At 42.2% G+C, this 18,880-nt stretch overlaps 1 protein-coding gene across 2 annotated transcripts in view; it reads right to left on the bottom strand.

Annotated features, from left to right (window-relative positions):
• Positions 1–241: 241 nt before the first annotated feature.
• The window catches only part of med15 (mediator complex subunit 15), a 66,576-nt gene continuing 47,937 nt past the window's right edge, over positions 242–18,880 (bottom strand). For both annotated transcript variants that reach the window (XM_041203215.1, XM_041203214.1), the window contains 6 exons: positions 14,877–14,940; positions 11,951–12,017; positions 10,769–10,929; positions 6,078–6,244; positions 5,743–5,841; positions 242–729 (listed from right to left, as the gene is read on the bottom strand). In XM_041203215.1, the coding sequence (XP_041059149.1) occupies positions 593–729; positions 5,743–5,841; positions 6,078–6,244; positions 10,769–10,929; positions 11,951–12,017; positions 14,877–14,940 (695 nt within the window). In that variant the 3' untranslated portion in view covers positions 242–592. The remainder of the gene's footprint in view (positions 730–5,742; positions 5,842–6,077; positions 6,245–10,768; positions 10,930–11,950; positions 12,018–14,876; positions 14,941–18,880) is intronic.

The raw sequence follows: 18,880 nt of genomic DNA on the forward strand, positions 1-18,880 counted from the left end.
CCTTTAAAATCCACGTCAGCAGCAGTTTAACAACTTATCTGAAGGAGTACTTCTGGTACAGCGGCACTCCGTCTGGGAGTGCCAGCCTGGATTATGGGCCCAAGTCCTGGGTACAGCTTGAATGTACAACTCCTGACTCAGGGAGAGGAAGGTCAGCAATTGAGCCAAGCTGGCCCCTGCTACATTTGCTCCTGCAGCATCAAGCACTCAATCTCTGTGTAAATAAAAGAGCGATTAACAGGTCTTTGGAAAAAAATTTACTCCAGTGCCAATTTCACTGATACATCATTAAAAACACACATTCCCGGGTAACATACAGGATATTGAGAGTCATCCTTATTGGCTATGAGCAAACACGCTATCTGAAATAGAAACAAGGACTGTAAATAAAGTACTGAATTCTTGATACATATCTTTATATCCAAAAATGCAAGGGAAAGGTCCCATATTGTTTAAAGTGATCAGGAAGAGAGCTAAACGGTGCAAGTCCTTCTCAATTTTTCCACACATTTAGCTTCTCAGTGAATCCATTAGAAGGCTCCTTGGTAACATAGACTCCAGGTTGGAATGGATACACTCCTTCCTGAAAGGGTTATGCTGCAGACAGGCAGGCCTGCTTCACACTCTGTGCCCACGTGTTGAGCAGCGCAGTGACTGAGTGCTTGTCTGGTAGCTGCAGGAGTCTGGACGTCATCGCACGGTGAACCATCTGCAGGAAGGGGTTGGCCTCTGCAAGTGAATAGAAATAAAGCAGGCCCAGTGTTAGTTTGGTGTCACAACTATCGTCTATAAAAAGATTAACTATTTGCTAACTCCAGCAATTAGATGCTGTGCTTTTAGTAAAAACCTGTTGGTCTATTTGATCCTTAATGAGAAAATTTCACTGCAAGCGGGCACAGGACCACCATGAATCTCGTGCCTCCTGATGCCTTAGGATGATGGACAAGCAGGGTCCTGGACATCATTGTACAGGACTATGATCAAACAGCTTGATTCTGATTACTCCAGTCTGCTGAGATTCAAATCATGTCAGCAGCACAAGGCAACAGCCTGAGAATAACCCGCATTAATAGGTGCATATAAAATCTCTCAGGGCTCAACAAATATAACCAATTGCAATAAAATGGAGGCACCACTGTGGTGTAGGCAAGCACAGTGTCCATCTACGTATGAGGTGATGGACTAGTCTTTTTAGTGATGTTCATTGAGGGATAAATATTGGTCAGAATAACAAAATTCCCTTCTTCCAATTGTACCATGAATTCTATTACATTCGCTTAAGAGGGTTTAATATCTCATTTGAACTACATCAGCTCAGAGTGCGCAGCACTCAGAATGTAGGAACAGGTTTTGGTCATTTGGCCTCTTAAGCTTGTTCCAACATTCAATGAGATCACGGTTGATCTGCGAACAAACTCCATCTAACAGCCTTTCCCCTAATCCATTGATACTTTTGAATGATCAACAAAAATATAGTAAACTCAGATTTAAATTTAACAACTAATCTAGCATCAATTACTGTTTGCGGAAGAGAGTTCCAAATTTCTATCACACATTGCATGTAGAAATGTTTCCTGGTTTCCCTCCTGAAAGGTCTGGCTCTAATTTTTAAATGATTCCCCCTAATCTTGGACTCCCCATCCAGCAGAAAGATTTCTCACCAGTGCTTTGATCAAATCACCCCTCAATCCCTTAAAAAAATAACCTTGTGTAAATCTCTCTTAATTTAATTCCTAGAATCTAGGTATCATTCCGGTAAATCTTTGCTGCATTCCCTCCAAGTCTAATATATCCTTTCTAAGGTGTGGTGCCCAGAACTGCTCACAGCAACTCCAGCAGTGACCTAACCAGAGTTTAGTACAATTGAAGCATGATTTTTACTCCCTAGTAATCTAGTCTTCTGTGTATAATGGCCAGCATTCCATTAATCTTTCTGATTATTTTCTGTACCAGTTCATAACACTCTAATGATCTAGGTACCTGCATCCCCTTGGGTTTCCTTGGTTACCTTGGGTTTGTAGCTTTACACCTTTTAGAAAATACCCAATTCTACCCTTTTAAAGTCCAAAATGGATGACCTCACATTTGCCAACACTGAAATCCACAGTTTTGCCCATTCACTTAATCTGTCAATATCTCCTTGTAATGTTACACTCCTAATGTAATTGTAACGGTTTGTGTTGATTTTTATATCTCTTGCAAGTTTCTCTTCATATTCTGTTTTGTAGCTTTTACTTATCTGTTTACTCACCCTTTTCTGTCCTTTATGTCTTTCCCATTTGTCAGCATCTGTGATTTTTTTGCATTTTTATATACTTTTTTTTCATTTTATTTTGTCTCTGACCTCATTAACTTGTCCATGGTTGTTTTTTTTTGGCAAGTGGAGCTCTTACCCTTTAGGAGTATAAACTGGTTCTGTATCACATTAAATTCTATTTTAAACACCTCCCACTGATCTTCTGTCATTCCATTAATGGTAACAGATTTGCCCAGTCTCACCCCATTGAAGTCAGCCTTTGGTAAATTTAGTAGTCGCTCCACATTTCTTCCTGTCAAACACTACATCGAACTTGATTATATAATGATCACCGTTAGTTAAATGTTCATGCAGCATTGAGCTATTCACTAAATCTGGCTCATTCCTCATTACTAAATCTAACGTGATATGTCCTTTGTTGGATCTAGGACAAATTGCTACAGAAAACTGTCCCAGACACACTCAAGAAACTCTCCATCATCTAACATGTGCTAGTCTGCTTTTACCAATCTATGCGGAAGTTAAAATCTCCTATTAAAACCAATCTCCCTTTTCAACATGCTTATCTTATCTCTGCATTAATACAATCTACCATTTCACAGCTGCTACCAGGGGGCCTATACAAAAATCCCACTTGTCTTAAATCCTTTATTTTTAAATTTTACCCATAAAGTCTCCACTGTCGGCTTACCTCATTATATCTTCTCATATAATTAAAGTGATTTTATCTTTAATCATTAAGGCTACTCCACTCCCTCTACCATTTTCCCTATCTTTGTCGACTTTATAACCTGATATTTTTAATTCCCCGTCCTGATTGTCTTACAGTCATGTCTCAGTAATGTCTACCATGTCACACCCTCCAAGTTGAATTTGTGCCTGAAATTTATTCAATTTGTTCCTTCTGATTGCTGCCTTTGTACAAAGAATGTTAATTTGGGACACAACCTAACCCGTGCTTCTGTTCTAATGTTTTACATATGCATTTCTTATTTCTTTCTCCTGGTTTAATTATTTTACATCTTTTAGTTTTCTCTTTACCTGTGCTGCCTCAGGTACAATTTCTAACTGTTACTCTATTCTCTGCCTCTTTGTTTTTGAACCATTATCAATTCGACCTTTTCCAGCCGAGTCCACTCTCCCACTTACTAGTTTAAAATCCTTGTGACCAACTCTATTTATCCTTTCCACTAGGGCCCTGGTCCCAGACTAGCTCAGTTCCTTCCTGTCCCAGTACTGGTGTCAGTGTCCATGAAATGGAACCCTCTTTCCCACACCACTCCTTTAGCCACATGTTCACCTCCCAAACTGGCTTTCCCAATTCCAACTTGCATATGGCTCGGGCAGTAATCCAGAGACCTTGAGGCCCTGTGCATCAATTAAGTCCTAGCTCTTGGTGTTCTCCAAACAGGACCTCTTGTCCACTCTTCCCTATGTTGTTGGTCCCAACATGGATCACAACGAACTGGATCCTCCCGCTTCCTCTCCAATATCCTTCCAAACCGGTTCAAGGTATCCCTCACCTTGACACCAGAAAGAAACATACTATTTAGGACTCTTGATCCCACTTACTGAGGATGCTATCTGTTCCAAATACTGAATAACCTATAACTGCCTCCTTCCTCCTCTATCCTTGCACAGCCTCCTGCTGCGAGGTGCCCTGGTTTGTGTTCTGGCTGTCCTTTCACCAATCTTTATCCTTATCCTCACAAGTAGCTTGTACCTTGTACCTGTTGGATAGGACCAATTTCTGTAGATCTGTGCTCTCTATCTCACCTGGGTTGCCTTTACTTGGCACACTATTGGTCACGCCAATCCTGTTCTGAACCTGTGGTGTAATTAAGTCTGGCACAAACTGTCCACGTACTGCTCCCTCTCCCCCTCTAAGTCTTGGAGTAACTCCAACTTGCAGAGAGTAGAGTAACCAGTTTGAAATTGTACTTGAGGCAATACAGGTAAAGAGAAAACTAAAAGATGTAAAATAATAAAACCAGGAGAGAGAAATAAGAATGAGATTCAATGATCTGGTCAGGATTTGATCAAAGCTCTCCAGCGGGACAATGAACAATGATCTGATCAAGACAGCCACTGTGTATTGCGCAAACTCGCAAATAGGACAAAGGCTGCCATTTTCAGACCAGAAAAGGGCCCGACGATCTACCTCAAATTACCATGGAAAAGTAACGTATCTCAAAAATTTGAACAGATTAGGCAAGTTACTTTGCTGCAACTATTCAGTGGCTAAGCGAGTGGTATTTTCCATCAACAGGATGATCAGTCAGTCCATAAAGACGTTTTGCATAACACACAATTGAGCAATGTGTGTGAATTTCAGTGATAGCACAAGGCCAGGTAATTAGGCCGTTCGTCCCAACAATTGGATAATCAAGTCAAACAGCATGTTCCTTTGGTTGTTCAGAATAGGCAGAGTACAGTTCGTACTCAACCAGCCCACGCTTGCAAAACCCAAAATAAAACATCAACTGTTAGATGTGATTCCTCAGTTGGACAGCACTTGCGGAACAATCCTGGGTGCACTAATAGCTACACTAACAACCAATTTAAGATAATCAATCAAGCTTGTAATATGGCTCATTTACACTTGCTAGAAGTGACAAATTCATACGCAGGGACCCATTCTCTATAAAACAAAAGGAAAATGTTCAAGCTTCATGTCTTTTGTGAATTACCCAGGAAATTAGGGAGCTGATAGTTCCCTATTGTTTTCTCCATGGCAACATTCTGGCCAATCAGAGTTGACTTGCCAACCAATCAGCAACCTTTTCTCCTGTAGTATAAACTGCCGCGATCGTTTGAAACTTGGTATTCTTCAGTTTGTCCCGATGAATGCAAGACAAAAAGCTTCGGCAACATGTCTCTTTTTTCAGCAATATTCAAAACAAGTGATACGTTAGCTTTTGTTACAAATGGATTTGAGTATAAGAGTAAAGAAATCTTTCTATAATTATATATGGCATCAGCTTGGTCGCACCTGGAATAATGTGCACAGTTTTGGTCTCCTTACTTTAGAAAGGACACACTTTCTCTAGAGGGAGTGCAACAAAGGTCGTACTCGTTTCTGGGATAAGGGAATTGTCTTATGCTGAGTGATTGAGTAGACTAGGCCTAGATTCCCCAGAGTTTAGAAATATGAGTGGTGATCTCATTGAAACATAAAATTTTTAAGGCGTTTGACAGAGTGATGGGGAATGTTTCCCCTGGCTAGGGAATATTCTGACTTCATAGTCTCAGGATAAGGGGTCGGCCATTTAGGAATGAGATGAGAAATTGCTTCACTCAAAGGGTTGTGAATCTTTGGAATTCTCCTTCACCAACTTGCTTTCTGGGTTATAACAATGTAGATCCATAATTGTGTAAAAGTCAGGAGTGCTGCCTGCATGGAGATGTCATCTGTTTCTCTAGTCAATAACATCCTGTAGTATAACATACATAGAAAGAGTTCAACCATCCCCTCACTCTCTTACCATACTGCTGAGAGTCATCTGTCCACTGAGGGCTCTGGTCTGGGTAATCAGCTGGAACGCTCAGCTGCAGTGGTGGGACACTGGGGAGACTCTTATCATCTGACAGAAAAGAGTACATCAACATTAGTTCAAGTAATCAGGAGTAAGCTATTCAGACCTGAAAGAATCATGTTGCAACAATGTCACATCATACCCTCATCCACAAAAATATGCATCAAATGACCAGCTAATCCCGCAAAGGCAAAATAGTTTAATAATTTTAAACATAAAACCTATAATATTCCGATAGTCACCAGGTACTGATCGGGACCGAGCCAGCATACCCTTCCACTCACCTAATTTGCATATGAGATGGACTGTTCCGTTATTACTGCAGTGGGAAGGGTCCAAATTCACCAGGAATTTAGGATTTAGCCGTGCGACCTCGCCCTGTAAAACATTGGGAATGGTCTGCCTCTCATCCTCATCGTGCTTGCGTTTCCGCGGGGAGATTAGAGGGGCCCTGTGTGGAAGAGATATCAGCGTTTAGTTGAGTAGGATGGTGAACCAACTGCAGCTGTGTTTTGAAGCGTCTTCTGGAACTCTCTTTTTGCAGATGGAAATCCAGGACACACACTGCCTTAGCTTTATTGCCCTGTGAGAGACACAACTGCCATTTATTCCCCATTCCTGATCACATATTATCTCCCACGGTGTTGCCTTAGTGGGGCCATTAATAAGCCTGATCATCATTTGTGACCAACCCTCCATGTACTTGTGGCCTTTGACAGACTTGCTGTTCTACCCATCTCTGAGCTTCCATTCATCACTTGAGATACTGAAAACAATTCAGTATTACTCCCTCTCCAGCAACAGAAGACAGGGGATGGCAGTCAGCAGGAAGGGTTATCCCAGTTTCCAAACAGCCAATTGCAGCAGAAACCCTGTAGTTTTCTCTCTCTCTCTCTTCCTGGCCTCCACTTGGTGACTGTCCATTGCAACTTCAGCCTATGTTCAAACAGCTCAGTGAGCAGGGTAATGGCAGGGTCAAGACCTGTGGCCTGCGACATGGGTACTGCTTGCCACTGTGGCCGACACCAAGTTGGTCAATGATAATCGATAGGATAACTTGATAACAGGATCAAAAGGTCTTGGTGTTATGATGGCAAGAAGCCCAGTCATAATGATGCAGAAAGAGTGTTGCTATCTGGGAAGGCCAATGACTCAAACACTTTGTAAAATAATAAAAAAAATTAAACAAATATGTCAGGAGCAGGTAACACAAGAACATCGCGACTGACATCAGTCAGAACTTCAAAATGCTGTGTTGAGACAGGGTTAAAGAGACAACCAGCAGAATGCAGCACCCAAATTTTAGGGACAAATGTGCAAAACACACATCCTCTTAATCCTCTCTCATCTTTACACAGTAGCAGTCCACACACCTCACCTCTCAAAACCCTTCATCAGCCCATGCTGAGATTCATAGACTAAATGCCCGACCTACTTACTAACAGGAATCCATTCATTCCTTCTTTAAACCCACCATAGTTCCTACTCCTTCTGATAGTTTATTCCACATTTCTAACATCCGTTTTGTTATGCCTGAACTTTAAGGCTCAATTTGGGGACACAATATGTCTCAACCAGAATAAAACCATAAGGTGGCAGATGATTGGATAATTCCCCCATTATTCATGCCTGAAAACCCACACTGCTGTAAGTGACTGGCAATGCTTTTATTCACATAATCTGTATTAGGTAATAATACCCCATTCACCTCATTTTGTGGGCAAATATTCCTGCTATACGCAGGATACTCTGCTGGATGTAGTTTTGGTCATGAGTTCATGACTCTAAATAAAAAGCACAAGTCCCGCCCCACTTCCAAGTCATTGGCCGACTCAATATTTAAACAGTCCACCAGCCACTGTTATCCTGTCCCTGACAGTGGAACATTGCTAGCTCATATTTCTCTGAAGGCTTCCAGAGACCTATCAAGATTCTCTTCTTCAGACAGTCAAGGTCCCAGGGTGCACAATCTTACCCCATAATTCACTGGCTTTTGTGCTTCCTTTCTGAAAGAGAGACTAAAACTCAATACAGTGCTCCAAACAGTCTCCCCAAAGCCAGGTGCAACTTCATCACCTCTCTGGCATAGGTCATTCCCCTAATACTTCATCCTAATATTTCACTTGCTTTCTTGACTACACACAGATAATGAATTCTACACCTGAGCCTCTGAGTCTTTTTCTCGCTCTGTTACCTCCAGCTCGTTGATTTTTATTACATAATCATCTCTGCCCAGTGACCGAGCCTAATCAGATCCCTCCAGCTTATTGCACATTGATTATCATTGCACTTTTATTATGCTATGCAGTATTCAACAACCCTCACCTCATCTCCAGATCATCTCCTCAAAGAATTTCAGTGGTCAGAAAGGACTAGTCCCTTCAGGACCTTGTGCTGTCTCCCTCTTAACCATCCCACATTTCCAAAATACTCTCTCTCATCAAAATCTTGAACTCTTTTCCCCACAATTAAAACTAGGCCCATAGATGCATGCAGTTCGCCCCTTGTTTGATTTTAGTTCACGTATGCAACTCTTCAATCCACTGAGATGCTGGGCAATGGCACTGAGCTGTGAAAGGTCTTGGTGAGTGGCCATGCGTTCTTGTCAATTGCCTCCCACCAGCATCAGTGGATGAGATGAGAGCAGTCAAATGCTGTTATACCTGCAAATTCAGACAATATTCGATCACCGTGAATGATAAACACTGGTCCCTAAGGAACTTCATTAATGATCATTTCCACTCTGATGCCTTGTTATGCACCATCACTCTTTCATGTCTACTATTCATCTACACAACAATCCAGGCTGATTCCTTGCAATTATTTCATTGGCACACATGTCTGTTTTATGGGAAGTAACTAATACCTTTTTGAATCCACATGGGTAACATTTACCCCTTTATACATCAATCCTAATTATATTATACATATTTTTGTACGCTGGAGCTAAAACAGCTTATTGGTAATATTGATGCAACGTACCAGCAGGTTATACATCCATTATACTGGTAGGATATCAATGGAGGGCTGTGAATAATTGCCTAACACAGGTGAGCTCTCAAAGATCACTGACAGTGTGCCTATTGATACACCTGGAGGAACAATGTGAGGTGACTTGCTCTAAACCCAGCCACTAACATTGTCATGTGATCTGTATGGGTCATATGCCTGGTAGACCAACAGATGGCTGTGTTGCATCACCTATTCTCAATTCTCACTGGAATGTAGAAGATAACACAATTTTACTGGTGATAAAGATCACACCGTATCAAATTAACAGCTGAAATTGAACGGATATACTCTCTCCAAACTAGATATAATTCTTACACAAATCCATGCTTCTAAAACAGCATTAGCATGCTTACTGAGCATTGTTCTGTGGGATCTTAACGATCCAATCTAAACCGTGCATTAGCCTCAATTACACAGAATACGTCTCCATAATCTGTATTGTTAAATTACTTTTATTATGCTATGCAGTATTCAACAACCCTCACCTCATCTCCAGATCATCTCCTCAAAGAATTTCAGTGGTCAGAAAGGACTAGTCCCTTCAGGACCTTGTGCTGTCTCCCTCTTAACCATCCCACATTTCCAAAATACTCTCTCTCATCAAAATCTTGAACTCTTTTCCCCACAATTAAAACTAGGCCCATAGATGCATGCAGTTCGCCCCTTGTTTGATTTTAGTTCACGTATGCAACTCTTCAATCCACTGAGATGCTGGGCAATGGCACTGAGCTGTGAAAGGTCTTGGTGAGTGGCCATGCATTCTTGTCAATTGCCTCCCACCAGCATCAGTGGATGAGATGAGAGCAGTCAAAGCCCACAACCCTCCTTCACCTTTAACATCCTAATGCGCCTTTCCTTATGATATGGAAGGGTTCTACTGTTCCTTATATGCTTTTCTGAACTTGGGCATCTCATCCCGTGTTCTTCAATCACCTGGTCATAATTTAGTAATTCTATCACCACCTCGTCCAGCCCTTGCACATCACTTCCTACATCCACTGGTCAGCAGCTTCATAAGTTCCTGCTCCCATCTCTTGTTCTTGTTATAATACTTTGTTTGCTTTTATATTTTCTGCTGTATTCCTTTCAGATGGCCCTCCTTGCCCCACCGCTGCCTGACTTTCGTGATTTGCGCCAGTACGTTTCAGAATTTTACACCCATTTTTCTTTCTGTTGGTTTTACTCTCCTGTTTTATGCAGAATTACACAATGTACAGCACAGAATCAGACCATTCAGCCCAACTGGTCTATGCCAGTGTTTTATGCTCCACAAAAGCCTCCTCCCACCCTACTCCATCTCAACTCAACAATGTATCCTTCTATTCCTTTCTCCTTCATGTGATTATCCAGCTTTCTCTTAAATGTATCTATGTCAGTCACCTCAGCTACTCCCTATGGTAGGAAGTTCTACATTTTCATTCCTCTCTAAGTAAAGAATTCTCTCTTGAGTTCCCAATTGGATTTATTAGTGACTATTAGTTTATTATTAGTGGCTCTTAGTTTTGCACTTACCCAGAAGTTGAAACATTTTCCCTATGTCTAACCATCCTTTCACAAGCTTAAAGATCTTTGTTAGGTCCCCTACCTTGTGTTTCTACATGAGCATCCCTTACCTTGATGAGCACAAAACGTACAGAACTTAAATTTCACTTGAGATTTTAAGGTGGTAAAATATCTCCAGGAGCCTCACAGAAACCCAGCATTTGTAGGTGAGGTAGCTGAAGGCTCTACTTTTGGGTGGGCTTATGAGGAGGGAGGGCTGCACACAGTGTACCAGCACTGGGATTGAAAAAGAGAGACTGGAACAATATAAAAACAGGTTCTTCATAAATTAACCCCTAAGTATTAATCGAAAGTCAGCTCATCACTGAAACACATGTTCAAGTGGTGCCACAGCAAAGATCTGGGGGGCTGTTCAACAAACCTGACTCTGGGGTTGAAGGGAGGAGATTACGATACGTACGTGATCGGTGGTCCATGGATGGCAGTCATGGCAGGCCCGAAGGTTCGCTGTAGGGAATGGTTGAAGACTGGGGAGCGGATGTTGGCCAGGACAGCATCAAGGAGGGGCTGGCACAGGTATTGCTGCTTTGTGATGGACATTGGTGGAGGCGGAGGAGTGGGCTGGGGGCAGAACAGAAACTTTATTAACCACCATCTGATTAGCGAAATAAACACAAAGGATTGAATACGCTCATCACTTAAAGCAGACATCATGTCTGCAGGGAAGACCTGTCCCCATTTTAACACTCACTGGAGTTCAATATGAAACTTCAGTAAAGATCTCAACTGCCACATACACACTGGTGAATAAACTGGCTCTTCCGCCGGGATACTCCATAAACATCACTGCTCCCAAGTCCTATGTTCCTATGAGAAGTATCCCAGCAACTTCTGAACCAGATGCCCAAGAAATGGCACTGGCCATGACCATAAACTAGCCCAGGAGATTCCACAGAGGAACTCTAATAATTTTACACTTTTTTCCCCAAAAGATACAAATAGCAAGGATTCCCTTTTTGTGTAACCACTGACACAAATGTTAATGTCTACTGATAATTCAGTAAATCCTGACAATATTTAGCTAACTTAACTACAACTCTGAAGGTGCTAGACTAGCACAAGGTGAGAGGATGCCTTGTGGTATATTTATACACTACCAGTGCCAACAATCCTTCTTAAATCAAACTTCACCTCCACTCACCCAAGAGGTGATGTAGCATTGAACCAAAGAAGTTTAATTCTTAGTCTGTGCTGGTTAGCTGGAACAGGGGAGGTGCTACATTCAACATTCAGGGCCTGGTTAGGAAAACAGTAAAACATTCTAATCATATTTCTGCTCCTAATCACTATCCGATGATTCCGGTAGAATATCTATGAATGGCAGAACAGGCTTGAGGGGCTGAATGACCTACCCCGTCTCTATTCTAGGTGAAGGCAGAACATGGCCGGGCTGGGACACCCACCACAGTCGTAATAGCCCAGTGACTAGACCAACACGTAAAGAAGGGGTACTTGGCGAGGTACCAGAGCATGGCCGGTTCTCATTGGACCTGCACTCCAATTGAATCAGAGTCTGCAGAAAGGGAGAAAAGTGGGGAAAAATACACTGAAGCTCTCTTGGTTAGTACATTGAACAACTCACCACAGCCATGTCATTTTTCAATTTTTCCAAAGCAATTTCACATTTTTGGAGAGTTGCTAAAGAACATCTGTGAAAATAAACCAAATGAGCTCTTTAATATTACCGAAAGAAGGAATCAGTCCTCTACTGTAGAAACATAGAAAGATATTCATCATAAAGAAGGTCATTCTGCTCGCTGTGTCCATGTTGGTCTTAAAAGAGCTTTCCGGTCCATTTCCACCTTTCGGCAATTGGCCTGGAGCCCTGTGTGTTATGACGTTTCAAGCATACCCAAGTGTTTTTTAAATATGGCAGTGGATTTCTGCCGCTATCACCCTTTTAGGCAGTGAGTTGCAGATCCCACTGTACTCTTGGTAAAAAATTTAGTCCTCAACTTCCCTTAATCCTTCCACCAAATACTTTAAGTCTTTGACCCCTGGTTATTGACCTCTCTGCTAACAGGTCCTTCCTATCCAGGCCCCTCAATTTTATACACGTCAGCTGAATCTTCCCTCTGCCTCCCCTGTTCCAAAGGAAACATCCCAGCCTATCCAATCTTTCTTATAGCTAAAATTCTCCATTCCAGGCACAATCCTCATAAATCTCCTCTGTTCTCTGTCCAGTGCAGTGTTGTCCAATACATTCGTCACTCGCAACATGTGGCAAAATGCTGTTCATTTTCAGACCCACACTACTGAGTTGTGTTAAAGTTGCAGCGGTGAGTATGAGTACGAGTGTCGCTTGCTAGCCCACTATTTGTCATCAATTCCTAAATAATCAAGGGAGAATCAGCTCTTGGACAGGAGTCACATATCAGACCATGACGATGTTTATCAGAGTATAGTTCAGTTGTCGGGTTTATGCTAATCTAGTAGCTGAAGGGCCACTCACTCAATGAAACAATGCTGCTTGTTACCTTTTCTGTTCCTGTTCCCTCTGGGTGCCTCTAAATAACAATAGTGATCCTGCAGATCTAAATGTGTGAAGCCCCATGAAAGCAGGGCCAGCCTACAGGACAGCAGTTCAACTGCTCACAAAATTTTCTTGGGGAATCTAGGGACACAGGGGATGCTAACTGAAGAACTTGGTTTTGTTTAGAAGGTAGTTGGCTGTTTGGACAAAACAGTTGAGGTGCAAGAATAACGGACAGCACCGCATGGCTGCCAAAGGTCGAAATGGGCAAGCTTAGCAAGCTGGGGGAGTGCAGCAACATCCAAGTGTGTTCAGCCTTCATCTTCATAAAAATGATAGATTGAAAGCAATAGGGCACTACTGGTGTAAAAACAGAGATTACAGGAGGTTGGCCATGAGCCAAATGTCTATTAACTATCCAGGTGCTGTGTTCAGAAATGGCAGTGTAAGCAAAACAAGAGTCAGAAGCCAATTCTTAGAGATTTGTCATTTCTTTTCCCTCCCCGAGTCTCCTAAGATACCAATTCTGATAAAACAGAGACAGTTTACTCCTGAAGACTTTTTTTTAATTAAACTGGAGCACACGGTCAGAATCAGAATACTTCAATTAACAGATTGTCACCACTCTTTGAGAGTGCATACAGCGGGCTTGCTTTGTGGAACAGTTCAATTGCAACAGGGTTTCCCAAACTGTGTTCCGCAGAATCCTGGGGTTCCAAATGATACATGAAGAGGTTCCGTGGTAATGTGGACAGAGTGTGGTAGTAGGCCAGACTTTTCCAACTCTCAATATTCAAATCATTCAACTGACGCACATTTGAAAAATGCTTTGAAGCTGTATGTCCAATCAGAGACTGGTTACTCCCTGCATTGGTTGCTGATGAGCCTATTGGATGAGCAGGAAACAGTGGGAAAGTAAGTTTTCAAGGCAAGTTCCAGGGCAACAGCAAGGGAGCGATGGTGCAGACCCCCGAGCGAGAGCATCGGAGCAAGGGAACGGGCCCCAGAGCAAGGACGCAGACCCCCGAGTGAGAGCATCGGAGCAAGGGAACAGGCCCCAGAGTGAGGGAGCGAGCCCCGGAGCGAGAACTTCGGGAGAATGGGGCCCACCGGCATGTGCAAGGGGAGAGTAGGTATAAGAGAGAGGTGAGAGTGTATTTGTGAGAGAGGGTTGAATGTGTGAAAGAGGTGAGAGTGTGTATGTGCGCCTGCGCACAAGAGAGAGGGGTGTGTGTGTGCATGTGTACACATCTATGTGGGAGAGGGGTGTGTGTGCGTGCGAGAGTGGGAGGAGGGAAGAGAGAGAGCGTGTGTCTGATATGAGAATCCAGCTCTCCAGCATCGCTCCTCATATTAGATGAATTTGTGAGCAAAAGAAGCAGCATCACTTCTCCCATTAAAAATGTCAAAAAGATAAGACTTAAGTACTTTGATGAATAAGAGAGCTTTTTAATTGTAAAAAATGTACACATATGAGAAATAGAAAAAAACTTCTATAAATTTGTTTTTGTACGTTTGCACCTATTGCACAAAAATAATCAATATTTTGTGGTTTAACTCTTCAACATTATAAGAATGTTTCTTATGGGTTCAGTCAATACCCTTGGGAGATCAAAAGGGTTCCGTGGCCGGAAAAGTTTGGAAAACACTGGATTGCAAAACCGTTTTGAAGCTGTTCATCTGGCTCTGGCAATGAATTATTCTCCATTGTAGATGAATTAAAATTTCAAACCTATTTTCAAAAGATTGTGCATCTGTTTTATTAAAATTGCAGAGATTTTGTATCATGTGGCAAATATGGTGAACTGATTGCCACAGACTTAGCAAGCATTGAAATCCTATTGGATAAAATTGATCTAACTGAAGGATGGGAACAGGCTTGAAGAACTGAATGGCCCCTTCCTGCTCCTATCTTCCTAAACTGATGAGATTGCAGCCTTGCCTATAATTATCTGCCGTGACCCGAGGGACGGAGAATAGACATTTGGAGGGAGTCCCAATATAAAACACATCATCTCTATAATAAATGTCATACCGCTTGTTAGGGTCAGTGAGGATGTCCAGGAGGCTCTTCATCTTACTTAGATCTTTCTTTCTGTCTGTAATATACAGAGTGGTTAGTCTATTCAATCATTTTACTCCAGAACCATGTGACAATGGCACCAGTATTCACATGAATGGTAACTATGTAACAAGAAGATAAAACTTATTACGACTATCGAGCAGATCGAGGGGCTGAACAGAGGTGCTTGCACTAATGCAGTGAGATACAAGTCAGTGTCACAATTCTTCCAATGACCCAGTTGTGCTCTTGTCTTACAGATCAGGAAGGCTCCAGATTCCATTGCCAGTTCAGAGTGAGTCAGCTGCTCTCATCCAGAGTAGGAGTTGAGTGTGCTATAGGTTCTTAATTCCACCTCCGCTCCTCCATGTATGCAACCCTCTCCATGACTTTGCTATTCCCTTCTGACTTTTAAATATCTCTATAAAACCTTCCATGTTTGTGAGTCTTCTTTGCTGCCACTCAATGTCTGCATTCTCCTGTGAACACACAGGATCTGTTTTACATTAAATAGGCGCTACGCAATTGCAAATAGTTGTCGCTACTCCATGGCATTGACCGAGCAGATAGTGACAGGGCAACTCAAAGGAGATTGCAAAGGCATCTCTCTAATCCTCAGAGTAGCTCAGGTACACATCACTTGAGGTACTGCACTTAGAGCAAAGTGGGGATTGGAATGAACAGTGACACTCTGCTCTATCACCATGCAGTGGCTACATAAAGAAGAGAAAGTCCACGTGCACAGGATGAACCGGAGTCAGCCCCAATACATCTGTTTTAGGTGACCCCTCCTCTGGTACAAGAGAATGGAGATATTGAAAACGGATCCCTGGATGTTTGTTGGTTGAGGTGACTGAAAATTAGGAGTGCATGGGGTGACCCCAGTTCCATACCATACTTATTCACAATAAGAGGTTGTGGTGGAAGAATGAACTCAGGCTGGTCTTTTGGTTTAAGCTGATTTAATTTCAAGACAACTCCTCAGTGCTACTGACTTCCAAGTAGTTTCCACACAAAGTGTTCCAGTTGTACCTTTTTATTCTACATAGATGGGATAATCAATGCCCATCACCTGTTTAACTAGCAATTGATTTTAACAAGATGACTGCCATATTAACATGGCTGGCTGTTAACTGCCCTCTGAAGTGGCTTAGGATCCTGGAAGGAGGTGATGGGGTATTGTCACTGAACTAGTAATCCAAGAGACCCAGGATAATACTCTGGGGACCCAGGTTCAAATCCTGCCATGGCAGGTGGAATTTGAATTCAATAAAAATCTGAAGTGGCTTAGCAGGCAATTTAATAATAGCTACCAGGTCAAGAAACAGCCCCCCCACCCCCCCCACCTTCTTAGGGCAACGAAGGATATGCAGTAAGTTCTGGCCCTGCCACTGATGCCCACATCCAGAGAATGAATTTTAAATAAACAGCCCGATCTCTCCTCTACAATTGGACTCCACATGTAGGTGTACTTGACAGCAGTATCAGAAAATCATAGAATGGTTACAATGCAGAAGGAGACCATTTGGCTGGTTGTGTCTGTGCTGGCTCGCTAAGGGGCAATTCAACTAGTGCTACCCCCATGCCTTTTCCCCATAGTCCTGCAAATTTTTCTTCTTCAGCTAATTATCCAATTCCCTATTGAGTGCCTCAATTGAATCTGCCTCCACCACACTGTCAGGCAGCGCATTCCAGATCCTAACCAGTCTTTGCGTTAAAAGGTTTCTCATGTTGCCATTGCTTCTTTTGCCAATTAACTTAATTCAGTGTCATCTGGCTCTCAATCCTTCCACCAATGGGAACAGTTTCTCCCTTTCTGCTCCAGCTCCGTCATGCCTCTATCAAATCTCCTTTCAGCCTTCTCTCCTCCGAGGAGAACAGTCCCAACTTCTACCTACGCAACAGAAATTCTTCATCTCTGGAACCATGTTCGTGAATCTTTTTTGCACCCTCTCTAATGTCTTCACATCCTTCTTAAAGTGCAGTGCCCAGAACTGGATGTAATACTCTAGTTGAGGACAAACCAGTGTTTTATTCAAGCTTATTGTAACTTCCTTATTTTGTACTCTATGCCCCTATTGCTAAAGCCCAGGATGAGATATGCTTTACCAACTGCACTCTGTCCTGCTGTATTCAATGACTTATGCACATACACACACGTGTCTCTACTCCTGCACCTCCTTTAGAATTGTACCCTTTATTTTATATTGTCTCTCTGCATTCTTCCTACCAAAATGAATCAATTCACACTTAATGAATGATTAAACTAACAGGAAAAGGTACCCTGACTCCATTCTCCCCTTGCTGGCCCAAAAGTCACTGTAGCCCCAGAGTAGCTCCAGAAATACCCTGGCTGACATCAGCCAACTCAGCACTGACTGCGACTGGAAGCTAGCCCCTCTGATACTGTTATACATTGAGTTACCTGGAAAATTTTAGGGCAAATAACTCAAACCTAACAAAGTAATAATTTAATAAAGTTTTGCTATGACAATAAATTTGGATAAAAGAGCTGGCTACAGGTCCATGCTGGAGCTCCTCTGAATTATTCAGAAAGATTGTTCTTTAAACCACCAACCAAAGGTGACTTATGTGAGGAAACGTCCAATATACTGAGAGCCAGAAATTTAGATGTTACCGTTGCCATGGTAGCCACCAACTAATCTAAATGTTCCATTTCCTGTCAAAATGCTATGCCCATGGGAAAGTCAGTCATATCCAGGAGTAGAGGGAACAGTAATGCACCAGGTCATAGCAAAGCAACTGGTCGCAGCAAAGCACCAGGGGAAAGTCATGGTGGATCTAAAGCTAGTTCAGGAACGTTGAAGTACTGGAATTATCGAGCAGCTTGATCAAGAGTTGTGCTCTTAGGGGGCAAGTAAAACAGCACATGGAAGATGAGAATAATAGAGCTGAAGCTATAATTCCAGCGCCCACAGTAAAACAAAGTCAGAGATTCACAACTTAGTTTTATTGTTGATAAAGCAGCCATGTCTGGTATCTTGGAAGGCGAATTAAAGAAATCCCTAAGTCACATTCTCTTCTGCAAACCTGGTGCGAAACTGACTAGTTACTCCAATAACAGTACTTCAGTGTTAGGTGAAGCCAGTGTTCGGATGAAAGATGATGATACCATACCAATAACAAATGATAGGATGTAAGAGCAAACAAAGTCTCTCTGATGCAAATACAGACGACTTTCAAGATTTCCCATGAATACTGATTCACTTTTAGCCACTGAGTTACCTGTGAATTACTTTATATACAAAGATGACATGCCAGTGTTTGCCAGGATTAGTTAAGAAACTCACAAAGCTGTAGTGCTTAGTAAAGTACTCAGTTATGTCATGAATGGCTGGCCTGAAGTGTGAGATGATGAGAAACTGAAAGAGTATTTCTCACACTGAAATTAACTGACTGTAGATCAGTGCTTTTGCCAATGGGGTTTTTGAGTCATTATTCCACCAAAGATTAGAGAGAGATTGTTAGAGTAACTTTGTGAAGAGCACACTGGGATAGTCCGTATGAAAGCAGTAGCAAGAAGCTATTTTTGAGAGTTGGTGAAAAGTTGTGAAGTGTGTCACAGAATGAGAAAAGTTCCTTTCAATAGATGGTCAAACACAAGAAACCATGGGAAAGAGTACATACTGATTTCTTGGAACTGGAAAGGAAAGAGTACTCTGCTTTGGTCGATAGCTACAGCAAGCAGATAAATGTTGAGTCCATGACCAATACCACAAGTGCCAAAACTATTGAGGTTTTGAGAAGTTGGTTTGCAATTTATGGGTTGCTAGAGGTGTTGGTGTCAGGTAATGGTCCACAGTTTATGTCGGAAGAGCTTGAAATATTTCTGAGTAAGAATAGAATCAAACAGAATCTAATTCCACTATATTACCCCAACGTCGTATGGTGCTGCAGAAAGAAGTGTACAGGTTATGAAGGTGTCTTTGCAGAAGTATTTCCCAGGAAACAAGCTA

This window comes from Carcharodon carcharias, chromosome 13 (genome assembly GCF_017639515.1).
Source record: "Carcharodon carcharias isolate sCarCar2 chromosome 13, sCarCar2.pri, whole genome shotgun sequence".
NCBI classification, from domain to species: domain Eukaryota; kingdom Metazoa; phylum Chordata; class Chondrichthyes; order Lamniformes; family Lamnidae; genus Carcharodon; species Carcharodon carcharias.